At 44.7% G+C, this 26,238-nt stretch overlaps 1 protein-coding gene across 7 annotated transcripts in view; it reads left to right on the top strand.

Moving 5' to 3' along the window:
- The window catches only part of Anks1a (ankyrin repeat and sterile alpha motif domain containing 1A), a 161,071-nt gene extending 152,272 nt beyond the window's left edge, over positions 1-8,799 (top strand). For 2 of the 7 annotated variants that reach the window (XM_020164128.2, XM_020164127.2), the window contains 4 exons: positions 2,272-2,409; positions 3,777-3,947; positions 4,254-4,352; positions 4,855-8,799. In XM_020164128.2, the coding sequence (XP_020019717.1) occupies positions 2,272-2,409; positions 3,777-3,947; positions 4,254-4,352; positions 4,855-4,974 (528 nt within the window). In that variant the 3' untranslated portion in view covers positions 4,975-8,799. Of the gene's footprint in view, positions 1-2,082; positions 2,127-2,271; positions 2,410-3,776; positions 3,948-4,253; positions 4,353-4,854 lie in introns of those variants that run through there. The other 5 variants (XM_074082383.1, XM_074082384.1, XM_020164122.2 and 2 more) reach the window with 4 other exon arrangements.
- Positions 8,800-26,238: the final 17,439 nt, after the last annotated feature.

Below are 26,238 nucleotides of genomic sequence, written 5' to 3'. Positions count from 1 at the left end.
CTAAGAGTAAATATTCCCATTCCAAAAGGGAGGAATAGAGTAATAGTAAGAAAGAAACAGACTTCCTTGCAGGTAAGACCAAAATCCAGCAGGGCAAACACTAAATCCTGTAGTTTCATCTCTGGAATTAGGGCAAGTGATGGTGTGATGTGAGCTCCAGTGGACTTAAGCAGCCCCATCTCCTATGGCTTGGCTCTCCTTGCTGCCTGCAGTTTTCCTTAACAGACATTTCACAATTCTGGCATCTCTGATTCCTGAGGTCTCCATTTCTTCTTCAGCTTCACCCTCACAGCTTCATGCATTACCCTCTCAGGCTGCCTGCAGGGATTCTGACCTTGCCTGGCCTCTAAGCCTTCCTTTGAAATCTGGGTAGAAGCCTCTATGACTCTGTAGCTCTTGCATTCTGCATGTCTGCAAAACCAGCATGATGTGGACCTGCAGGTCTGCCACCAGGTTGAGCATAGCCAGGCTTCGTTGGACCGCAACTGCAGTGGCCTGGGTGGCTGAGCACAGTGACAGAAATCCTGTGGCAACAACTTCTTAAGCAGCTCTGGGTGAGCAGGGCACCCTGAAGGTGCTCTCTTCTCTAGGAAAAGTCTTTCAGATGAGTTTATATTTTAATACCTTTGCCTGCCATGGGTGGGGTCTGACCAATTCCTAAAATGTCCTCAAGGCATGTTTCCTATTGTCCTAATACAAACTTACTGGGTTTCTTTTTAATGGTGTTAGTATCTTCAAAAACCATGCTTCCTTAACATCAACTTTATATAGGCTTTTCTGACCAAACTACATATTTTTCTTTTCTTTTTTGGTGGTACTGGGGTTTTGAACTCAGGGCTTCACACTTGCAAGGCAGGTCGGTGCTCTACTGCTGGAGCTCTGCCTCCAGCTAACAGCATGTTTTTCAGATCGTTCCGCTCTGCATATTTGCTCCCTGTTCTCACTATAAATCAGACTAAAAGCAGCCAACAATAACTATGCCAAAGCCTGAATGTTGGACTGTCTTGAAATTTCTCCATCAAATTAATTAGTCTGTCACCTTTAAATTCAGCCTCCCTCAAAGTCTGAAGGCATGGACAAAATGTGGACGAGTTCTTTGCCAGATGTAATATGAGTGCCTTCCAGTCCAGTTCCCATTCCCAAGAATCCTTGTTCCACTCTGAAATGCATGAGCAGTCTTGACTGTCAGCACTTCTTCCGAGCGCCCACCAGAATCACCCGTTAAGCTCTGCCTCCAGCAGTCTAGGCTTTCTCTAGCCTGCTTCTCCAGAGTTTTCTGAATTCCTCCTGCAAAACCAGTTCCAAAGGCCTCTGAACCACAGGGTCAGATTTAGTCACAGCAGTGATTCAGGTACCAATTTTCTGTGTTAATTACTTTTCATGTTTGTGACCAAGTACCTGAGAGAATCAATTCACAGGAAGGATTTGTTGTAGTTCATGGTTTCTGAAGTTTTAGTCCATGGTCCCTTAGCCCTGTCACTCTGGACCTAAGGTGACAGCACATTATGTTGGTGGAGAGCATGTACCAGAGGTTGCTGGCTGGCTGGCCATCCCACAGCATCCAGGAAGCAGAGAGAGAAAGGGGACTGGGGACCAGACACAACCTCCAAGTTTCCAACACCTCCCAAAATAGTGCCACCAGTGGGTGATCAAAACTTCAATCATGGTCCTTTTGGGGGACACTTCATGTCTAAACTGTAATAGCAGGAGTGGGGCCCATCATCAAAGCCCCCGGTGGGGCTCAAGGGTAGGCAACCCTTGGACCCTTTCACATCCTTTATCTCCTGTGTGCATCACCTTTCCCGGTTCTTATTTCTCCTCTGCTCACATATCCTTGTCCCTGGGTCCTACCCCTGATTGTGCTGCAATGACAGCTGCTTTTCTCTTCCCATATACCCAGGTTCCATTGGCTTCCATATTTACAGGCCTTTAAGGGTGTCAGTTCCTCAGCGAGCAAAGGACTCCCTGTGCCCCAGTACTTGGGGTCCCACCCTCCTGAGACCCTCCCCTTCTCACCCCCACTCTGGATGGTGGCAGGGGCTAGGGAGCTCATGATTGACTGTGAACATTTTCCTGCCCTAGCTGCCAAGGATAAGCATGGAGACGCCAAGCCCACATTGGGCAAGGTTAGACACAGCCCCTCGCACCCACCCCCCAAGAGAAAAGAAGTGGGGTTTGACTGATGTACGAGGCTTGGTGAAAGGCTGGGGTGGTGGTCCTGAGACACACCGCCAGGGAACCACGAACCCCAGAACATGCTTTCCCCAGCAGAACGTCATCGCAGAGCATGAGATCCGGAATATTTCCTGTGCAGCCCAGGACCCGGAGGACCTGTGCACCTTTGCCTACATTACCAAGGACCTGCAGACCAGCCACCACTACTGCCACGTTTTCAGCACAGTGGATGTGGTGAGTACATGCTGCAGCAAACATGGGCTCAGGCCCTACTCTGAGAAGGAGCTACAGATGCAGCCCTGGAGGGGCCTGGCCCCTAGTCAGTGCTGTCCTGGTCCTGCCTGGCAGTGTTCGGCCCATGAGTGAAGTCCGGCAGCACCCTGTCTGGTCCGTTTTGCACAGCAATGAGATGGAGGCACAGAGGGGACAAGGGGCTGGGCCAGAAGACTAGTGCCAGGTTTTTCAGCTCAAAGCCAAGTGTTTTTTGGGTCAGGCAAGGCCTGCATCTCCCCAAGGCTTTGTTTGTCATCCCAGTGCCCCAACTCCAAAGCGTCAGTGGGTAGTACCATCTCTTTCTGAGGTTTCTGCTCTGGTTGGCCTCAGTGCTGAGGAGCATTCCTTCCTCACACACCTACACAGGGCATGGACAGGAGCTGACAGCCCACAGAGCGGGGATTCCTCCTGTCCAAGACATCTCCTCACCCTAGCAGGAAGCCAGGGGTGTCCAGGTCCCTGTGGCTCCTCCAACAGACAGCTATGGGTAGTCCTTGCACTCTGGAACCGTATGTGCCCAGCTCTGCCTCTTGTAGCTGTGTGATTTTGGAAACATAGCCTCTCCACCTTCCTCCTACCAAGGGAACCATGACCAATCTTAGGGGGCTACACTCAAGATCAAATACGGTGACTCATACAGCACTCAGTTCACAGCTCCTTACCTGTTGCTCACATTTTCCAACTAGAGTCAGTTTTGCTGTAACAACACACATGCTGTATAAATTACCCAGTAAAGACCATCAGGTTTGTGAGCAAATGGGGCTGGAGCATAGCACTCACAAACTAAGGTGGTGACACTAGGAAAAAAAGGAATGTAATAAAACCAGCACCATTTTATTCATATTAAAATCATTAAGACATACCTTGAATACTGCAATATGCATAGCACTCAACCTTCAAAAAGACTTAGGCTGACTCGCAGAAATGTGCACCTGCTCAGCCCTGGCCCACCACCCTGTGAGAGAACAATCACCAGTGAGAAAGGAAGAGAGGCTGGAAAGTGTAGGGTGGGGGCCACCCCACCCAGCTGGCAAGGAAGAGGGACAGGCTGCAGGGTGTGGTGCACTGTGGGAGTGGGGGTAGAAGTGCCAAGTGTGGGTGGTTTGTGTTTTGTGTATTTTCTTGTGACTTGGTTCAGCTAGCTGCAGTTTTTGCATTCATCTAGGAAGCTCAAACTGTTCCCTAATGTACCACCTCATTGGAACAAATGTGCTTTCAAAGCAAATGTTCCCTTGTTGCCTGTCCACTGTGAGGACAGCAGATGTGGAGCCAAGTGAGGAAGCAGCTTCTAAACTCCTGTGTTCAAGTAGTGCTCTGCTTTCTCCCAGAACCTCACCTACGAGATCATCCTGACGCTGGGGCAGGCATTTGAGGTGGCCTATCAGCTGGCCCTGCAGGCCCAGAAGTCCAGGCCAGTGGGGGCCTCTGCAGTCGAGATGATTGAAACGAAATCTTCTAAACCGGTGCCTAAGCCTCGGGTTGGCATGAGGAAGTCTGCAGTACGTGGGCCGTTTTGCCAATTCCCCAGCTCCCAGCCTCGGGACTCCAGTGCGTGGGGGTGGGACAAGGCACGTGGAGTGTCTTCTCACTCCTCCAAGTAGCCAGCCGTAGGGAAGTGGCTTCTTAACCCAATTCCCTGCCTTCAATGCACCAGGCTCCTGTGGCATGAGGTGGGCGGTCTCTAGCTCCCCTTCCTTGCTGGGCAGACCCAGGCCAAGGCCTCATGGGACCGCTGAGAGCAGGGCCAAGGCGAGCGCCCAGTGATACCATCCCTGTGTCTGTGTCTGCTTTGCTCTGCACCCCAGGTGCCGCTGCCCCCTGATAGTCGCTGTTGTTACTGTCACACCTGTACCACCCACCGTCCTTCCTACCTACCGCTGCCGTCTGCTAGTCCTGGGGTCAAGGTCTCTACACCTGCTGTCTTGTGTGTCAGTCTCCCTGAAGTGACCGTGAGCTTTCTCAGTCTCTTTGCTCCTTCCCTGAAACCCTCTCCCCTTCCCTGTGTGTGCTTTGTCTTTGGTTTCCCTGTTGTGTGTCCAGACAGAGGTCTGGGATGACTGCTGTGTTCTTGCCTCAGGCTGCACTCTCTGCCGCACTAGAGGGACCAGAGCGTCGGGCTTCTAAGTCCTATGTCCCCTTTCTGCCCATCAAGACCAGTTTGGGGTTTAGCGTAGGAGGCTCAAGTAGGGCTGGCTTCCTTACTTGAGCAACCCCAAGACATTGCTGGGAGAAGCCGTCCCCGGAGGCAGCCATTCCCAGTGTGCTCTAGGGAGAGTGACACCACCTCCCAGGGGCCTGCTCTTTGGTGGACGCTTCAGGCCAGTCTGGGGGAGGGCACGCTGGGCACTGCTCCCCTCTAGCACAGAGCTCCCACTCTGACTCTCTGCCTGTTTCCTTGGTTGGCAGCTGGAACCACCCGATACAGACCAAGAGGCCCCAAGCCATGCCAGTGTCTCCTGGATTGTAGAGCCAAAGCCAGACTCTAAGCGGAGCCTCAGCACCAAGTATGAGACCACTATCTTCTAAACAGCCCACCCTGTCTCCACTAGTCTCACTGTGCCTTTGCCACCCGATCTTTCTGCTGTCTCAGCTGTCCTTCCAGCAGTCGCCGCCATGGCCCCCACCTCCACTGGGACCTGCCCTCCTCCCGGCAGCTACTCTAAACACTGCACTCACAGCTCCTGTACCTAATACCACCCAACACTGTGAATTCACCCCTTGGGCTGGAGACGGCTGAGGGGGACCGTTGAGGTGGGCACCAATGGGGCTCTGCAGCAGGCCCTGTGAGCCTGAGAGGTGGTAGCAGCCATCCACACGGCCCCACTGGCAACCTCTGAGATGGCTCTTGCTCTCTTCTGTTTTCTATCCTGACCACAGCTGGGTGCCACAAGCTCACTATCTTCACCTTTCCTGACACAACCAACCACTGTGACTACCCAGTGCCAGAGTCCTGTGCACTCTCTGCTCACAGCTGGCTGCAGCCTGCCATCCCCACAGCTGCTCTAAGGTGCTGGCTCTCTCTCCTGGTCAGGCCCCTGTGAGACCCTGAGTTTGGTGATGTGGCTTGACCTAAGACCAGCTGCTTTCTGGGAGGGCCCTAGGTACCAGCTAGGTACCAACGTGGGGCTGTGAGCCTCTGAACACCTCTGGGCAACTCCATACAGGAGTGTGGGTGGTGGGGCTGTATGTGAGTGGCCCCCGTGTTTGCATCATAGAGGGCCTTCAGACCCTGGGCTTGGCTTTGGAGTCCAGCTCACCACGGAAGACATCCTTCCTATAGGGCCAAGCATGAGGGAGTCTGTGCCCTGTACCCCTTCTTCTCTCAGAATGGAGCTACCTGAGCACAGGGGCCTGGACCGAGCACCTTGCATTGTCTGTGGGAGCTGGTACTTCTCTGTGATGCGGGGACCCAAGATAGTCAGCCATGATCCAGCCTTCCCCTAAGCACCCTCCTTTGGCTCTCAATCCTCCAAGAGGAGGGCCCAGTCTCACCTTACAGCAGTTCAGCAGCTGCCAATGTGGAGCTGAGTGTTGGAAGAAGCCCATATTCCCCACTGTGAGCAGATCGATGTAGATGGTAGGAGACAGGAAAGCAGCAGTTCCAGTAGGAAGTGGTACAAATGTAGCACAGTCCAGTGGAAAAGCCACTAAGTTAGAGTCAACACCCAAGTCGAAAAACCAAAGTGGGGCCTTCTGCCACCTTCCTGTCCTTGTGCCTTCCTGAGCAGATGACTGGGCCAGCGGTGGGCTGTGGGCCATGGAGGGCACTCAGCGGGGGGGCTGTGAGGGATCTACTCTGCTTCTGTGTCCTTCCCATTTCCTCCACCTGTACAGGCCCTTGGTTAACCCTTTCCTCCCCCCCCCCAACCCGTTGTTTGCTTCTACCAAGCTGAGCCACTGAGGAACCACACTGTGCTGCGGAAACAGACGTGGGGCACACAGGCTCCTGCCTCCCACCACCGCCTCGCCTGCAGCTCTGAAGACCCAGGCCCAACCCCTGTCTATAGGACCTGCTCCCAGCTGCTTGGCCTGGGCCTGCCACCACCCAGTCTGCTCTACAGAGAAGACTCCAGGCCTCTAGCTGATGAGACCAGAACTGTAGAGGGCCCAGGAGTGACTTGTTCAGTGACATGTTTTTAACAGAAAATCTTTTTATAAAACGAATTTTAACACTTGGCTCAACTTCTGGTTAAAACTGCCAATCTTTAGCTAAATGGCCATGGGGTCAGAGACAGAGGAACTGAGATTTGCCAGTCTGCCCTCGGGCTGGGGTTTCAGCACAGCCAGGGTGTAAGGAGAAGGCAGAGTTAAGGAAATTTTTTGTTCTGCTTTTCATACCCAATTTCTTGTCCTTGTCTAGAGCTGGACTTGGGCTTTTTAGTAAGAACACTGCCTTAGGTTCCAAGTGGGAAGGTGCAGTGGCCAAAAGGAAGTGAGCCAATCGTTTCTGGTGCCAGGAAGTTGCAGGGAGCTCCCCAGTGTCTCAGGGCACTGTCCAAGGCTGGCTGCCCCATGCTGCCTAGTGACATTCTGTACAGCTGAGCTAGGAGAATAGGCAACTTTGTTTTGGACATTGATGGGTAGGGCAGCTAAGATTGCTACTTGCCAGTGTGTGACTTGTCTTCTTGAGGCCTGTGTGGTTAGGACTTGGTTTGACTGATGTATTCTCCACTGCTGCACATTCTTCTGGTCCAGGTGTGGAAAAGGCTGGATCAGATGACAGTCTGCTTGATTTCCCCCAGTATGGCCTTGGGGGCAGGCTGGTGTCCTGGACAGCACTGCTGCTCAAACCTTTCTGCTAGCTTGTTAGGCTTTTCATAGTGGCTCAGGTGGTGGTCTTCCTCCTGGACTCCGTGAGAGCAGAGAGGCAAAAGCCAGGCCACCTGCTGTCCAGGCCCTTCTAGGGTGGGGAGCAGAGAGGAGCTCTGCCCCTAGATCCATTACAAGCCTCAGTTCAGCTCAGGATGGGTACTCCAGGCTTCCCAGAAAGTTGTAAGTTGTAACTCTGTGCCAGTGTGCACAGACAGGGGAGAGCCTCAGGCACCTTCAGCACCGCTGTGGTCAGCCAGAAGTAGCAAGCAAGCCCGTGTCTTCTGCTAGGCCTCACGGGCTTCCTGTGTGCTGAAGCGCACAGCCCAGCAGGTGCTGGGTTGCATCCTTGTGCAGGAGAGGCCAGCTGTCCTCCATTGCTAGGTACTAAACAAAGACCTGGAGGTTATACATCATTTCCCACCATCCCTCTCTCTGTTCTTGGAAGGATCCCCATCAGCTCCCACTGGGCAGGGAGGCCCACAGCACTTGGGTCAGTCTTGCCACACCTGTTTCTGGGCACCCTTCATCCTCCAAGGAGCCAAGTACAGTTGAGGCTCTACTGGTGGGTGCCAGGCCTGATGGGAAAACTGTAGACACTACGATGAGTTCAAGCTGTACTGTTTTTTAAGTCACATTAGGCATTTCTTCCCCTTGAAGCTGCTATATCTTATTTATTCAGGGTGTTTTCATATTGGAAAGCCTTGGCTAGTCTGCTCTGGGTCTTGTTTTGAGATTGGTTGATTTCTGGATATTCGAGAAGAAAGGAAGGCAGATCTCTTTTGCGCTTTCTCTTCCTCCTCCTCGGGGCAAACAAAAACTCTCCCTTTCCTAGAAAGGAATACTGTAACTTTCAAGACAGGCATCAAGCGGAATGGCCCCTGCTTTGGCAGTTCCTTGAGCAAGTCACACAGTGTGGCAAACCTGGTTGCTGTACCTGAACTGTGAGACAGCCTGTTCGATGGGAGCTGTAAGATGCTGTGTACAGTACCTGTGCTGGCCGCAGGCTCCCTGCTTGCCTCTCCTCTCCACTGCCGATGCTCTGGGCAGTAGGTCTCCCTCCTGCCAGGCTCTGCCATCTGTAACGCTGCGCTTCCTACTCGGGCCTCTAGCGCCCCATACTGGGGAGTTCCTTCAGAAGCCTTGGGTTTGGGCAGGCATCACACACAGGTGCGGTCAAGACATTAGCAACTCACTAGTCTCAACTCGGTCCTTTTTGAGATGCCCAGCCCTGCACAACGCAGTTCACAACTAATGGCGTGGCAGTGGGACTGAATTGTAATAAAAATGTTATTTAATCATTGTCTCTGAATTTTGATACTTGAATGACTTCCCCTTTTGTTTTACTGTACATATAATTTGTTGATCTGATTTTGTCTGAATTATGAACATCTTGTGGTACCAAACATAACCAACCTGTGCAACATAGACTGACCTCACTACACAAGAGTGTAAATATTCCTGGGCTTCCAGCTTTGGGTTTGTTACTTTCTTAACTGTACAATTTAGAACAGATGGAATTAATAAATAAGAAACATAAAACTGGCCTTATTTTTTGAGTCTCTGAATTGAGAAGTTCCTTGGTCATTCTCTGGTGGAAGTGGGCACGCAGGCTGGATGCCACTATGGGGTGGAATGAGTGTCCTGCAGAGTTTGGTTCCCATGACAGTTTGGGAATTCTCCATCAGATAGCTGCCACGGTGGCCTGTTAGTCAACCCTGTTTGGTGCGGGGCCCTGCTTCTCACCTTCCCACCCTGCTAGGCACACTACCATCTGAGCCATGCCTCCAGCCTAAAGGGTAGATTTGGAAAGGTACAAACGATAAAAGTCCCTTCATTGACTGTCCACCTTGTGTTCCAAACACTAGACACTTTTTAAAAGCAACCATATCTTTGGCCCCCACACCTTTGGGACTAGGTATTAATCATCTCTGTTTTTAGAGAAAATGGGGGCTTGGAAAGGTTAAAACATCTGCTTAGTGTCAAGCAGGGAATCTAGCCCAAGCTGTCTGAGTCCCTGCTTGGGCTTCAACCCCGACCTGTCCAGCACAGAAGGCTTTTTTCTTGAGTTTCTGTGAAATGTTTGATTTGTTAAACATTCACAGATCCAGTCCAATGCCCAATTTTACTTGTGAAGAATACAAGGCCCAGAGAAGAAAAATGGCTCTGTCTTGGCTAGCCAGCTGATGGCAGAGAGGGGACTGAAGCCCAGGCTCTTGCTCCCAGGTGGGGTTTCACCGCCACAGCTCACTCATGTGGGGAACACAGAGCAGCTAAGGGGAGAGCAGAGCAGGGAGCTTCCTATTTCCACTTACACCAAAATAAATCTCAGGTGGCCCACATACCTTAAACATGAAAAAGAAAAGAAACCTCAAAGCTGAAAAAGACATTTTTCATGCTCTTGGTATGAGAACGGGTCTTTCCAAACATGTTATAAGATTCAAATACAGTCTTTTAAAACAATATATTCAACTACATGTAAAACCAAAATTTCTGCATAGCAAAATGCACCATTAAGAAAAAGAACTGAAAATCATGTTTGTCCCAGATGGCTTGACAGTAGCTTCTGAAGTAAACTGGAACATCTGCTTGCAGGAGTCCCTTTTCTTCCCACTCAGTACAGTTAAAAGCCAAGAAAGGGGCAACCTCAAAGGCAAGAAACTGGTAGACAATAACTGCTGTACTCTAGCCAGACACTACAGAAGAAAATGAGGCCCCAAACCCACCTTGCCAACCAGGCTGTACCAGGTGCCCAACACTACCATGGTGTAGAGTCAGAGGAGGCCTAATGGAGTAAGGCCACTCACCATTGCCCAGTGTTACCAGGCTGTTCCCACCCAGCAGCAAGGAGCTGCCTCACACCTTAGGTATCAGCAGAAGTAAGAAAGGGAACTTGAACTTCTACCCCACCTGGCAGGAAGGAGGCCATGTCTCTCATTCCCTTACCAGAGTGGTGTCAAACAAGTCAAATAAAATAGGTTTAAATAAGATTGAAAGTCTCACTGGTGCCAGGGTCTCATGTCTATAATCCTAGCTACCCAGGAGGCAGAAATCAAGAGGATTATGGTTCAAAGCCAGCCTGAGGCAAATAGTTCATGAGACCCTATCTTGAAAAACACCCAATACAAAATAGGGCTGGTGGAATGGCTCAAGTGGTAGAGTGCCTACCTAGCAAGCATGAGGTCCTGAGTTCAAGTCCCAGTACTGCAAAAAAAAAAAAAGATTGAGAGTCTCAGAACATAATATAAACATGTCCAAGTTTCAATAAAAAGTCACCTGTCAGCTGAATGCAGTGATGTGCACCTTAATCCCAGCTCTCAGGAGGCTGAAACAGGAGGATTGTGAGTTAGAGGCCCACCTAGGCTACGTAGTGAAATCCTATATCAAAAAGTAAAAAAGTCATACCAAAACCAGAAAGATCTCAAACTGCATTTAAAAAGCAATAAACATGTCAACAAGATAACAGGTTGCCTGACAAAACTTTTAAAACACTCATGATAAAAATGCTTCTATGAACAATTATGAAGCAAATGGAAAGTCTGAGCAAAGAAGAAAGTGAAGCTGGGCACAGTGGCTCAGGCCTGTAATCCTGGCTATTTGGGAGGCTGAGATCAGGAGAATCACAGTTTGAGGACAGCAGGGCAAATAGTTCACAAGACCCCATCTCCAAAATGACCAGACCAAAATGAACTGGAAGTGTGGCTCAAGCGGTAGAGCACCTGCTTTGCAAATGTGAAGCCCTGAGTTCAAACCTCACGCTCACATTTAAAATAAGGTAACATGAAGAACCTAATGGAAATTTTACAACTAAAAAGTCTAATAACCAAAGTAAAAAGGTCACTGAATGACTGAATGGGCTGAAGAACAGAATGGGGGTGGGGGGGGGAAGAATTCACAACCTAGATAACAAAATAACAGAAATGACCCAATTTAAACATCAAGAAAAAATGGAAAAATATGAGCCAGGCGCTGGTGGCTCACGCCTGTAATCCTAGCTACTCAGGAGGCACAGATCAGGAGGATCGTGGTTTGAAGCCAGTCCAGGCAATAGTTCGCAAGACCTTACCTCGAAAACACACATCACAAAGCAAGGCTGGAGGAGTGGCTCAAGCTGTGGGCCCTGAGTTCAAGCTCTAGTACCACAAAAATTGAAAAAAAAGAATAGAATCTCAGAAACCTGTAAGACCACAACCAAAGAGATGACATATCAACAGAGTCTCAGCAGGACTCTAAAGTGAGGCTTTAAAATGTACTCAAGCCAAACATGGCAGTGCACAGCTGTAATTCCAACACTCCACAGGCCAAGGCAAAAGACCAGCCTGGGCTGCAGGCTGAGACCCTGTCTCAACAAACAAAACAATAATAATAATAAATAAAGCAGTGTATGGTAATGGATTATAGTCCCAGCACCAGGGAGTCAGAGACAGAAAGAGGATGAGTTCCAGGCCAGCTTGGGCTACACAAGACCCTGTCTCAAAAAATTGTTTAAAACAAAAGCCTGAAAACATCCCAAATTTGACAAGAGACACAAAACTACTGATCCAGGAAGCTGAACAAACCACATAAAGCCAAAGAAATCCATGCCAAGATACATCATAATTAAATTCTGGAAGATGAAAGACAAAAAAAAAAATCTTGAAAGCAGCAAGAGAAAGAAAAAAAACATACCTTGCCTATAGGATGAAAACAACTTGAATGATGGACTTTTCATCAGAAAAAAAAGCAACTGTCACTATTTTTCAGATGATGAAAGAGCCATTAACCCAGAACCCTACCCTCTGCAAATATTCTTCAGAAATGAAGGGGACCAGAGCACTCTCAGAGGAAAGCCAAGGACTTTGGCACCAGATCTACCCCAAAAGACTGTAAAGAAGCTTACAGCATGGACGCAGAAGGAAAATATGATTAAATACAATACGCTTTCTACTCCTGAGTTTTTAAATTATGTTTGATGGTTGAAGCAAAATTTGTTAGGCAGTCTAACATGGTTCTAAATGTATGTAGACAAAATATTTAAGACAGTATTTTAAAGTAGCAATAATAAAGGGATGGAAAGGGACATAAAGGGAAATAAAGTTTGTATACTTCACCTGGTAAATGTGTCTCCAGGAGACTATGACAAGTTATACACAAAACATAAAACAACCACTAAGAAGCTTACATAGAGAGAAAGCACTACAGGTAAATCCAAATGACGGAAGGCTGAAAACGGGTCAAGTTCTGGGCATAATGGTGCACACCTGTAATCCTACCTACACAGGAAGCATCACTGGGAGGATCATGGTCTGACGCCAGCTTGAGCAAAAAGTGCAAGATTCCATAGAAAAAATAACTAAAGCAAAAAGGGCATGGCTCAAGGGGTAGAGCACCGCCTCACCTTGCAAGTGTGAAGCCTGAATCCAAACCCTAGTACTGAAAAAAAAAAATTGAGATTGACAGATTATTTAAAAACATGAACAAGGGATAGGGAGTATAGCTCAGTGGCACACACATGCCTAGAATGCACACCGTAAAATAAATGTGAACCAACTATATAATATACCCAAGAAACTCACCTCAAATAACAGTATAAGCAGGTTGGAAAAAAAAGATGAGAAAACAGATATGTAATCAGAGGAAAACAGGACTAGCTGTATTATCATCTCACAAAGCAGACTTCAGAGCAGAGAAACTTACAAGAGACAGGAACATTATAAAATGATAAAAGGGTCACTGCACCAAGATTATAGCAAGGCTAAATGGGTACGCACCAACAGCAGAGCTGCAAGACAGGTGAAAAGAGAAATGCAGGCCAATGCACAAAAACTCTGAACTGAATTGTGTCCCACCCAAATGCATGTACTGAACCAAACCTCCAAAAGAGGACTGTATTTAGAGTTTTGTGGGGTAACTAAAGTAAATTAGAGGTTTTTAGGAGATTATTAAGGCTAAATGACATTGTAAGAATGGGGTCCCAAAGTGTATCCATGTATGAAGAGAGAGTAAAGCCTGTTGGAATTGTCCTAAGAAGGGCAGAGGGAGGTGGAAAAGGGAGAACGTTGGAGAAAGTGAGTCAAAGATATTTGTAAACACATTAGCAAATGACAACTATTATATGTTAATTGAAACTTTTTGAAGAAAAAAAAAAAGAATGGGGTCCTAATCTGATAGGACTGATGGCTTTATAGAAGAATCTCTCTCTCTCTCTCTCCCCCCCCTCCCCTGCCCCTCTCCATTTATGTGCACACACACACCCCAAGCATGTAAGCAACCATTACAATCTAGGGAGAGAACTCTCACCAGAAACTGGTCTCCACCTGCAGCTTGTCAGCCTCCAGAAGGGTGAGAAATGAATTTCTGTCATTTAAATTATGGCAGCGTGAAGAGATGAATACAAGGAATACATCAATCTCTCCGTATCTGTGCAATCCAACAACTGTGAATCAAACACATTTTTTAAAGTTTTGTCTGTATTAAACGTATCCATTATTCCCTAAACAACATAGCACAACTATTCACGTGACATTGACATGGTGACAGCTATTGTGACACCTGGGCATCCATGGATTTGGTGTCAGCAGGGGTCCTGGAACTAAGCCCGTTGATAGGATGACTTCTCAACAGTTATCAAACTAGGCAGAAAACAAAGAGGACACAGGACGCTCTAGCACCAATGACCAACAAAACCTAAGCAGCAGTTTTCAAACAATCTGGCTGCAGCAGCAGAATGCCCACGGAACCTATCCCGGGCCATAAAACAAACCTTGAGAAACTGCAAAGAATTAAAATAATATAGAGTATGTTCTTCCACCACAGCAGATCAAGACAGAAATCAGTGAAAGAATGATAGGAAATTCTGTAAACAGTAGGAAATAAACAACACTCTTCTAAACAATCTGCAGATCAAAGATAAAGTCTTAAGAAATCAAAAGATGCATTAAATTGAATAAAAGTGAAATACAACGTATCAAAATTTGTGGGACAAGGCCTAAAGGAGTGCTGAAAGGGAAATATATTGCACTAAAAGTTCACATTAGAAAAAGGGAAGTCTCCTACCCCAACCACAAGTTTTCTTTGTGGCAGTATTGGGGTTTGAACTACGGGCCTCACACCTGCTAGGCAGATGCTTTTTTTGCAGTACTGGGACTTGAACTCAAGACCCACAACTTGAGCCACTCCACCAGCCCTTTTTTGTGATTTTTTTAAAGGTTAATTTTTTTAATTATTCATGTATTCACATGTACATACATTGTTTGGGTTATTTCTCCCTCCTGCCCCCACCCTCTCCCCTCCTCCCCCCTCCCTTCCAGGCAGAACTTGTTCTGCACTTTTCTCCAGTTCTGTTGAAGAGTAGAAATAAGCAATAATAAGAAAGACATAGCATTTTTGCTAGTTGAGATAAGGACAGCTATACAGAGAGATTCCTAGCATTGCTTTCATGTACAAATGTGTTACAACCCAGGTTGATTCATCTCTGTTTTTTACACTGGTTCCTGATCCCCTTCTCTTGTTGACCTCTGTTGCTTTAAGATTTCTGTATTAATTCCTCTGGAGTGGGGACATCAAATGCTTTCATGTTTTGGGTTTTCTACCTAACTCTGTACCTCCTGTATATGTTCTCCCCTTGTCATGTAACCCAAGTTCTACAACACTGCTATATTTGCCCTAGATCTAAAGACCGCATTTGAGGGAGAACATACAATTTTTGGTCTTCTGAGTCTGGCTAACTTCGCTCAGATCAGTTCCGTTGTGATGGGTTTTTTTGAGATAGGGTCTCAAGAACTATTTGCCCAGGCTGGCTTTGAACTGTGATCCTTCTGATCTCTGCCTCCTGAGTAGCTAGGATTACAGGTGTGAGTCACCAGCACCTGGCAGCCCATTTTGCTTTAGTTAATTTTCAGGTAGAGTCTTGTGTTTTCAACCAAACTGGTCTATACTATGATTCTCCTACTTGTGCCTCCTTGTAACTGGGATTACAGGCATACACCACCATTTTTTTTGTTGTTGAGATGAGAGTCTAAAAAGCTTTTTGCCCAGGCTGGCCTCGAAGTGTGATCCTCTGAATCTGTGCCTCCCAGTAGCTGGGATTATTATAGGCATGAGCCACTATACCCAGCTTTCAATCACAAGCATTCTTATAAAAGAAATAGAGGAAGACTTGACATGCACCATGTACAATTCTTCATACATAAATAAATGACCTAACACCTTAAGAAGCATACATACACTGTCACAACTCACCCACTGTGAAACAGACCATTCAAATAACGCTGTAAGTATTGAGTTCATAATTTTAAAAAAACCCTCCAAGTCCAAATTATTTCACTGGAGAATTCCACCAAATATTTAAAAAATATTAACAATTCTATGAAATCTGTTCCAAAAACATAGGAGGAACACTTCTTGATTCATTCATTCTATGAAGGTAATATTACTCTGATACAAAAACCAAAGATAAGTACAAAAAAGAAAATTACAGACCAATACCCCTCACAAACATAGGCACAAAAAACATTAACAAAATATTAGCAAAAAAGAATTCAAAATATATATTAAAAGAATTACGGTACCAAGACCAAGTAGAGTTCATTCCAGAGCTGCAAGTCTGGTTGCTAGTTGAAGACCAAGCAACAGAATCCAACACATTAACAAACTAAACAAGTCACGTTATCTTAACAACAATGCAGAAAAAACTTTACAAAATTCAACAGTCATTCATGTTTGTTTGTTTGTTTTAACTCTCAGAAGTGCCGGGTATGTTGGTACACACCTAAACTCCAACACTCAGGAGGTTGAGGCAGGGCGATCATGAGCTCAAGACCAGCCTGAACATACATGGAGATCCTATCTCAAAAGGACAAGAACAAAAAAAACTCAGAAAAATTAAAATAAACAGATCCCCACCAATAGCACCAGAACCTGTGAATGTCACCTCACATGGCAGGTGTGATTACATCAAGGATCTTGCAATGGGGAGATTATAAGGAAGGGCTCAATGTAATCACCAGGGCTACTGAGAGCGTGTGCAAAGGAGGCGGCGTGTAGTAGAAGCAAGGCTGGAGCAGGGCCTTTGAAGAGGGAGGGAGGACTATCAGCAGCTGTAGGAGCTGGAAAAGTCAAGGAAACCCACTTCTTCTCTAGCAAACCGCACAATGATCACACACAGATACGTAGCCTCATTCCTGGAACCTGAAGTGTTACTGGATTAGTTTCCCAGGACTTCTGCAACAACATGGAAGTTTTAAACAGCAGCAATAAACTTTTATTGGAGGATCAATGTCTAAAGCCAAGGTGTCAGCAAGGGTGGTTCTCTCTGGGGGCTGTGAGGGAGAATATGTTTCATGCCTCTTCTCCTAGCTCTGGTAGTCTCAGATGTCCCCAGTAGGTAGCAATCTGTGTCGTCACATCATTTACCTTTGCATGTACCTGTCTTGTCACATACATTCTTTTCAGCAGCACACCAGTCACTCTCGTTAGGGGCCCACCCAACTCCAGTATGACTTCATGTTAATCAATTACATCTGCAATGACCCTATTCCCAAATCAAGTCATAGCTTGAAGAGGTACTGAGGATTAGGATTTAACACTTGAATTTTAAGAAAGACACAATGCAATCTATGACAGTCACCTTAAGGAAAACAGATCTCTTCATATGACTTTAGGGCCTTGAGAAGGGGAGATGCATCTGCACAGTCTGGGTGGACCCTACCATGAGACTCCAACCACAAGCATTTCTATGAGGGTCATGTGGCACACAGAGTTGAGACATGAATGTGGAGGCAAAGTTGGAGCAATGTAGCCATAAGGCAAAGACTGCTAGCAGCCACCCAAATCTGGAGGGGCAAAGATCAGGCTGTCCCTAGAGGTTCCAGAAGTAGTACAGCCCTGCCAACACTGGGAGTTTGGCCTGATTTCTGACTTCAGAATGGGGAAAAGTCACCCAATTTGTGGTAATTTTCTGTGCAGCATCGCTATGGCATGTCCCAGAACCTGGAAAAGAAGCACAGTTCTCTGTGCCTAAATTTTAGTCCATAAACCACATTTTAGAGTTCTCACATCCAAAACTTTAATACATTTGCACTAAGAGCACTGAATTTGTAGTACTTTGTTATAACCGCAATAGGAAACTTCCTCAACTGATAAAGAGCATCGACAAAACCCCTGCAGTGGGCTGGTGGAGTGGCTCAAGTAGAGTGCCTGCCTAGCAAAGCCTAGTGAGTGTGAGGCCGAGTTCAAGCCCCAGAACCGCCAAAAAAAAAAAAAAAAAATGCCTACAGCTGACATTGCACTTAATGGTGAAACACTGGATGCTCCCCCCCTAAGATTGGGAATAAGGAAAAGATGTCTGCTCTATTTTTCTTTAAGTGGTGCTGGGGACTGAACCTAGAGCAAAGCAGGCACTGTAACACTCACTGAGCTACATTCTCAGCTCACTTACCAGTCTTCATCAACAAAGTGCTGGGAGTTCTAGCCAGTGTAACAGGCAAGAAAAGGAAATAAAAGGAATCTGTACGAAGCTCCAAGAATAGGTGAATTAAGAAAGGTAGTAAGATTCAAGACAAACGTACAAAAAATCATATTTATTTGTTAGCAATGGGTATGTGCACATCACAATTAAAAATGAAGTGACAGGTGGACGCTGGTGGCTCGTGCTTGTAATCTAGCTACTCAGGAGGCAGAGTCCAGGAGGACTACAGTCTGGAGCTATCCTGGGCAAATAGTTCTTAAGGCCTTACCTTGAAAACACCCAACACAAAAAGGGGTGGCAAAGTGGCTCAAGTGGTAGAGTGCCTGCCTAGCAAGTGTGAGGCCCTGAGTTCAAACCCCAGTGCTGCCACAAAAAAAAAAAAACCAGACAAATGCTGTATGATGCTACTTATGTGCAGTGTGAAGCTCTCAAAAGCAGAGAACAGAACAGCTGGGGGAGGAAACAGGGAGCTGTTCAACATGCATGAAATCTTAGTCATACAAGACAAACAAGCTGCAGAAATGTGCCGTAAGCATCGTGCCTGTGTTAACAACGGTTAACCATGTGATATACTGCTCTCTGTGCAGTGCATTAAGAAGTAAGATCTCAGGCTGACATGTAGTCAGTGGGGCAGCACTTGCCTAGCTGGTACAAGGCCATGGGCTCCACCCCTAGCACCACACACACACACACACACACACAAAGTCTAGAATTCATGAAACAGTCACATCACAAAACAAAAACATAGACTTCTTCAAGGTGACATGTGTTTAAAACCTTGATTGTGGTGAAGGTATTAGCTCTATGCATGTGTGTCCAAACATCAAAATGTAGACGTTAAATATGTGCAATTTTTGAAAATTAATTATACCACAATAAAGCTTTAAAAATCTGTGTTCAGTGCTGGAGACTGATCTCAGGGCCTCATGCAAGCTAGCAAGCACTCCACCACTGAGCTTTATCCCTAACCCTCCCCAGATTTTCCAGGTACACTGCTACTTTCAACTACTCAAAAAATGAAATCCTTAGGTATAACTCTTAACAACACATATTCACGACTTATGTGCTGAAAACCACAATCCTGATGAAAGAACTCAAAACTGAACTAAGCGAAAAGACATGCCATGCACCTGGACTGCAGCACTGAACAACTGAAGATGTTAGTTCTCCATGGATGCACAGGTTTACCACAATTCCTGTCACATTCCCAGCATGGCTTTTTAAAAACTAGATTTACATGGAAAGAGAAGAAAACAGAATAGCTGAAGCAATTTTGAAAAATAATAAAGTGGAATACTATGCAGCTGTTAAAAAGAAAAGGGACCTTTCCATGCAATGTAAAAGTACACTTGCTTGGCAGAGTTCATATGCTCCACCTTGTTTTCTTGCTTTGTGCTTCTGTTAGTGCCACTGTTGTCAACCCAGCTAGGTGCAGAGACAGTTTCACTAGCAAGGTGTGGACTATTCTGAGGACATTCCAGATAGTAGCTTAGGCCCTTTTCCAGGCTGATTGCTTTTGCTTTTGTTGTTGTTGTTGAATGATTCCAACTGTAATGTTTTATAATCTTGTGAAAAAAGGGATTACACAAGGTTTATTTATTGCAGTGCTTAGTGAGGATCAAACTTAGGGGTCACACATGGTAGGCAAGCACTCTTACCACTGAGCTACATCCCAGCCCTTGCTAATTGACTTTTTTTGCTGTTTTGGTGACACTGGGGTTTGAACTCAGGGCCTCACACTTGCTAGGCAGGGTTCTACCATGTGAGCCACCCTGTCAGCCCAATTTACTTTTAAGAGAAAGAGTATATAGAAGTAGGCAACTGTGTCTATACACACTACCATTTGTAGTGAAAGCAAAGATGTCGGGAGGTGGTGTAGCATGACAGGTAACAGTATTTATCTCGGAGAAGTCCTGCAAGAGCGAAGTGAAATCATTCTCAGACAGAAGGGGGAGGAGACTATAGCAACCAGGTGAGTGATTAATGAAGAACAGGCTGCCAAGTTTTGATTAAGAAAGCATTGTGGCATTTTTGCCTATTCATTCTCCACTCCCCCTTTCCTGGATCAGCAGCAGCCATAGAGATTGCAGCCAGTTTTCCTGTTTGTCTTTTTGGTGTCAAAGGGGGCAATATGGACTTTGTTCTCAAAACACTGTGGTTATGCATTTCAAACTAGCAATTCCTAAGGACTGGTAAAGCACCCTCAGAGCTCTCCCAAAGCTGGAACAGCTTCCCAGGTGATGTCTGTAAGAGCATATACTACACTCAGCCACCGGACAAGGACGGAGGTTAGAACAAGCAGATAGAACTGAAAACCTGGACAGAAGGCAGCTGAAGAAGACATGTATGAGGATAAGGGGTTGGAAGGCAAATCCAGAGTGCAACATGCACATCCAGGGCAGGCTGAGTGCTTAGGACATATACAAGAGGACTCTAGGCTCTGGGCTTCATGGAAGCAGGGAGTGAAGGCTCAGGCAGTTACAGTCGGCCTGGCTAAACAACAGAGTGCCCCAGCTCAGGGCACGTCACCAGAGAATGTATTTTTCTGTACTTTTCTTTCTTCATTTTGCCTTCAAGTATTTAAGGAAACCTCTTCTCTGTCAGGTCATAGCTGATGACTAAGATAATTCAATGAAGGTTTCAATGATTACACGTGACAAAAGAATATGGTCTTTGCAAAAAACAAAAAAGTTGGGAAGTTACTAAATCCACAACAAGCAACAGCAGCAAATTCTGGAATGGAAATCTAATTATCAGAATCATCACATTCAAAATGCCTATTTTTCAAGAATTTATAAGACATATAATGAAACAGGAATGTATGGCCCATTTGTGTGAAAAAAGATTGAGAAACTGATCTTGGAAGCCTAGTCACTGGACCTACTAAACAAAGACAAACCCTACAGCGGTCCTTCCCACCCACTCTCAATCCACAGTTTCACTTTCCACGTACACTTCACTAGTTTTCTGAAGTATTAACACCATTATTTCTCAACTTCCTTAAAAAATAAAAACAAAAAAACCAGAAGAGAACACCAGTTGCTCAGTCTATGAGGCCAGCATTCCCTAATTCCAAAGCCAGGCAAAGGCACCACCAGAAATAAATTCATTAACCAATATCCCTTATGAATACAGATGCAAAAATCTTCTAACTCCAACAGCACATTAAAATATTATATTGCTGAAGTCAGTAGAACATATCTGGAGTGCCAAATACTCAGGAGGCTGAGGCAGGAGGACCACTTGAACCCAGGAGTTTGAGGCTAGCCTGACAACATAACAAGACCTTGCCTCAAAAACATGACACAGCATGATCAAGTGGGATTTATCCCATGAATACAAGAGTGATCCAACATAAGAAAATCAAATAAGATAATACATCTTATTAATAGAAAGGAGGAAGAAAATCACACGATGGTTCGGAAAAAGCATTTGGCAAAATTCAAACACCCTTGCATGATAAAAGCATTCAGCAAACTTGGAACAGAGTGGAACTTTCTTAACATGATATGGGGTATTTATGAAAGACCCACACTAGCATTATACTTAATGGTGAAAAACTGATAGCTTTCCCCTGAATAAAAACAAGATGAGATGCCTGGTTTAACCACTGCTTCTAAACATTGTATTGGAAGTTCTAGCCAGAGCAATTAGGCAGGAAAAAGAATAAAAGGCATCCAAATTCAAAAGAAGATGTAAATATATTTCTATTCTCAGATGCCAAAATTCTGTATTTAGAAAATCCAAAAGACTTCTCAATCAAGTACAACAAATTCAGCAAAGTTACAGGGCATAAGAACAAACAAATCATTTCTATGTATCACCAATGAACAAAAAGGAAATTTTTAAAAATTCCATTTATGAAAAGTATCCAAATGAATGAAATTTAACCAAGGAAGTGTGACACTTCTACCTCAAAAATTATTAAAACACAGTTGAAAGAAATTAAAGATGACCTAAATAAAGGGAATAAATATCTTGTGTTCATGGGTGGGAAGACAGTATCACTCCGATGTCAATACCACCACACTCAGCTGGTCAATTCATTTTTGACAAGAGTGCCAACACCAACTCCCCATCTGATTTAGTGGGATTCCTATCAATAATTCCAACTACTTGGTTGGGTGTGGTGGCACACAGCTGTAATTCCAGTTACTTGGGAGGCAGAGGGAGGAGGATTGAAAGTTCAAGGCCAGCCCAGGCAAAGTTAGCAAGACCCTATCTCAAAAACAAAATATAAACAAAAGAACTAGGAATGTAGCTTGAGTAGTAGAACACAAGGCCCTGGGTTAATCACCAATACCACAATTAATCAAGTAAATAAATGAATAAAACAATTCCAACTTTGCAGAAATGGACAAACTGACACTAAAGGTCATATGGAAATGTAAGGGACAGCCACTACAATCTTAAAATGAACAAAGTCGGAGGGACTCATACTTTCCAATTCCAAAACTTAATTTCAAAGTTTATATAATAATCAAAACATTAGGCTACTGGCATAAGGACATACAGATCTATGGAACAGGATGCCCAAAAATAAATCTTCACAGATGTGATTTTTTTTTTTTCTTTTTTGGAGATAGGGGTCTATGTTGCCCAAGATGATCTTAAACTCCTAGGATTAAGGGATCCTCCTGCCTCAGCCCCCACCCCACCTCCAGTAGTTGAGACCACTGCACCTAGCTGGTCAATTCATCTTTGATGAGGGTGTCAACACCACTCAATAGGAAAAGAACAGTCTCTTCAACAAATGGTACTGGAAAAACTACCCACACATTAAATGAATAAAGCTGGACCCTTTCCTTACACCACATAAAAGTATTTTTCCAGTACTGGGGCTTGATCTTAGAGCTTTCAGCTTGCTAGGCAGACGCTCTACCACTTGAGTCACTCTGCCACCCCATTTATAAATCTTAAAATGGTTTTGCTATTAGAACCAGTAAGGCTCCTCCAAAAGTAAAGAGGCCTCCGCCTGGCACTTGGATACTAGGTTATGTTGCAAAAGGATTTTAGGACACACTGAGGTACAGACTAAGAAAGTTTATTAGTAAAGCGAAGATAGAAACACAGTATGCAACCCAGACATGGTTGTGGGCACCCATGATACCAGGTGCAGTGAGTGCTCTAACATCAAGAATGGAAAGTGAAAAAGTAGGCTGGGGATTTTACTCAAATTTACCCTGGGATGAGTGCTCCCCTTTTTATTAGATATCTAGTATATTCTGTTTGTACCATTAGTCTTTTTTGTGGAACTGAGATTTGAACTCAGAGCCTTATGCTTGCAAGGTCAGTACTGTACAACTTGAGCTACACCTTTAGCCCAGTGCTGTTACAGTTTATCAACTGAGCCCAAAAGTTTCAAGGTTGGTACACTTATTAAATTTGGGTCATTACCACATAGCTGCCTGAGCATCCTTTTAAACAAAGGATGGGTTCTGCGAGATGTTCCTGTCAAGACAGGTATCCATCTTGAGAGAATTATTTTCCTTTGTACACACTTTTGTGCCCAGAAGAGTCATTTTCCCAGGATACTTGTCTTTCTTAAGATACCCTAAACTCAGAATGCTGGAGGTATCACAATACCCAACTTCAAACTATACTACAGAGCTATAGCAATACAAACAGCATGGTACTGGCACAAAAACAGATATGTAGACCAGTGGAACAGAATAGAGGACCCAGAATGAATCCATGCAGCTATGCCCACCTTATTTTTGACAAAGGTGCCAAAAACATACGATGGAGAATAGACAGCCTCTTCAACAAATGGTGCTGGGAAAAGTGGTTATCTACCTGCAGAAAACTGAAACTAGATCCATGTTTGTCACCTTGTACAAGTACCAACTCAAGGTGGACTAAGGACCTTAACATAAGACCTGAAACCTTGAAGCTAGTACAGGAAAGAGTATGGAATACGCTGGAAGAAATAGGCATAGGCAATGACTTCCTCAGCAGAACTCAACTGGCTCAAAAACTAAGAGAAAGGATTGAAAAATGGAGCTACATGAAATTAAAAAGCTTCTGCACAACAAAAGAAATGGTCTCTAAATTGAAGAGATCACCCAAAGAAGTGAAAAAAATCTTTGCTAGTTATACACCAGTCAAGGGACTGATAACCAGAATATACACAGAGCTCAAAAAACTAAACTCCTAAGAAACCAATGACCCGATAAAGAAATGGGCAACTGAACTGAACACAGCCTTTTCAAAGGAAGAAGCCCAAATGTCTAAAAACCACATGAAAAAATGCTCACCATCCCTGGCCATAAAGGAAATGCAAATCAAAACCACACTAAGAATCCACCTCACTCCTGTTAGAATAGCTATCATCAAGAACACCAACACCACCAACAAATGTTGGCAAAAACGCAGGGAAAAAGGAAACCTCATACACTCCTGGTGGGAATATAACCTAGTACAATCATTTTGGAAAACAACATGGAAGCTCCTTAAAAAACTAAAAAGATCTGCCATAAGACCCAGCAATCCCACTCCTGGGGATATACCCAAAGGAATGAGAGTTAGGTCACTACAAAGACACCTGCACACCCATGTTTACTGCGGCACTATTCACAATAACTAAGCTATGGAAACAGCCAAGACGCCCCACTACTGACGAATGGATTAAGAAAATGTGGTATTTATACACAATGGAATTTTACTCAGCCACAAAGAAGAATGAAATGTTGCCATTCGCAGGGAAATGCATGGAACTGGAGAACATGATCTTAAGTGAAGTTAGTCAGGCTCAGAGGCCAAAAGCTACATGTTCTCCCTCATATGCAGGTTATAAACCTAAAACAAATACAGTAATATTTTAGGACATAGATCGCACTAAGGGGAGGCCGTGCACAGGAGGGATAGGGCATGGGCAAGAAACCAAAAACTTGAATGTGGTTGATGTGCTATCAGGAATGAACAGAAATCTCAAACTGGCTGGGGCCATCATACAAAGGAGACTAGGAGGAGTGAAGAGAACTGGTAGAGATGAACCACTTGGGGTTGTAATACATACATGCATGGAAACACAAGGATTCTCCCTGTATAGCTATTTTTATCTCAAACTAGCAAAAATGTCATATTTCTCTTATTTTAAGTTTTTCTTCTACAAAATCAGAGAACAGGAGGACAGAACAGGTTCTGCCTTGGGTGAGGGGGGCACTGGTGGGAGGGAGGAGGTGGTGGGGAAAGGGTATGAAGGTGAATACAGTGCAAATAATGTATACACATGTACGTAAAATGCAAAAATGATACCTGTTGAAATTGTTTCAGGAATCAGAGGAGGGGGGGATAAAAGACAGCAGTGGATGGGGAGAATTCAAGTATGATATATTTGATACATTCTAAGAATCTTTGTAAATGCTACAATGTACCCCCACTCAGCACAATTAAAAAAAAATAAGATATCCTGCTCAGTTCCCAGAGCACATTATTTGGGTAAGCAGGTAAGGTCAGAGGGAAAGAACTGCTTTTTCCTTTTTATTTTTCTCTTTTCACTAAATGTTGCAGTTTATGACTTAAAGCAAAGAGAATAATGCCTGTGTGATTTTAATTAAGCCATACTGAATTCCTGGCTCCTCTTTCCCATGCCTCATTTTCCTTGACCTATCCTGCCTCATTTTCTCAATACACTAAACACAGAATTAGACTATCATCAATTCTACTCCTGGGTACATGACTATAAATTCAAAAGTATTGAAAACAAGTGTTCAAACAAAATCTTGTATACAGATACTTGTATACTTGTATACAGATAGTGGCATTATAAAAAGCTAAAAGAGAGCAGACCTTGTGATGCAATGGTAGTGATCTGACTCCTAAAAGCAAAAAGGTAAGACCACAAATACTTATCAACAAATAAGCAAAATTAAAATTACAATACAATGGAAAATCATTTTACCATAAAAAGGAATGACAAAATGCTACAATGAGTTACAAAGTGGAAATATTGGGTATGGTGGCACACATGCATGTAATCCCAGCACTTGGGAGTCTGAGGAAGTATGAATTTGAAGCCAGGTTGGGTTACCTGGTTACCCAGTGAGACCCTGTCTCAAACAAAAGAAAGAAAACCAGAGTGAAAGAAGCCAGTCATAAAAAGCTACATGTTATGTTTCCATCTGTTTGAAATATCCAGAGGCAGAAAACCCACTGATGGAGAGATTAGTGGTAGCCAGGAAGAATGGGGAGTAACTGGTTGCTGGTATGGGATTTCCTTTTGTGATGATGAAAATGATCTGGACCTAGCTAGTCATGGTACTTGTACAACATTAAATATCGCTAATAGCAAACTTCATTATATGTGTGTATGTATTGTGCTAAGATAGTGTGTATATATACATGTACACACACACATATATACATATATGCCATATATACTTATACATATATACCACAATTTTATAAATACAAGAATTTTTAAAACTTCCTCAAGCCAGTGGGCAGGGTCAAGTGGTCCTATCTTTGCTTATTTAGGGATAGGATCCCTGGTCACTTCCATGTGGAAGTATAAGAAAACCAACGCAAAATTC

This window comes from Castor canadensis, chromosome 8 (assembly GCF_047511655.1).
Source record: "Castor canadensis chromosome 8, mCasCan1.hap1v2, whole genome shotgun sequence".
In the NCBI taxonomy this organism is placed as follows: domain Eukaryota; kingdom Metazoa; phylum Chordata; class Mammalia; order Rodentia; family Castoridae; genus Castor; species Castor canadensis.
This window is presented reverse-complemented; position numbering and strand designations above follow the sequence as displayed.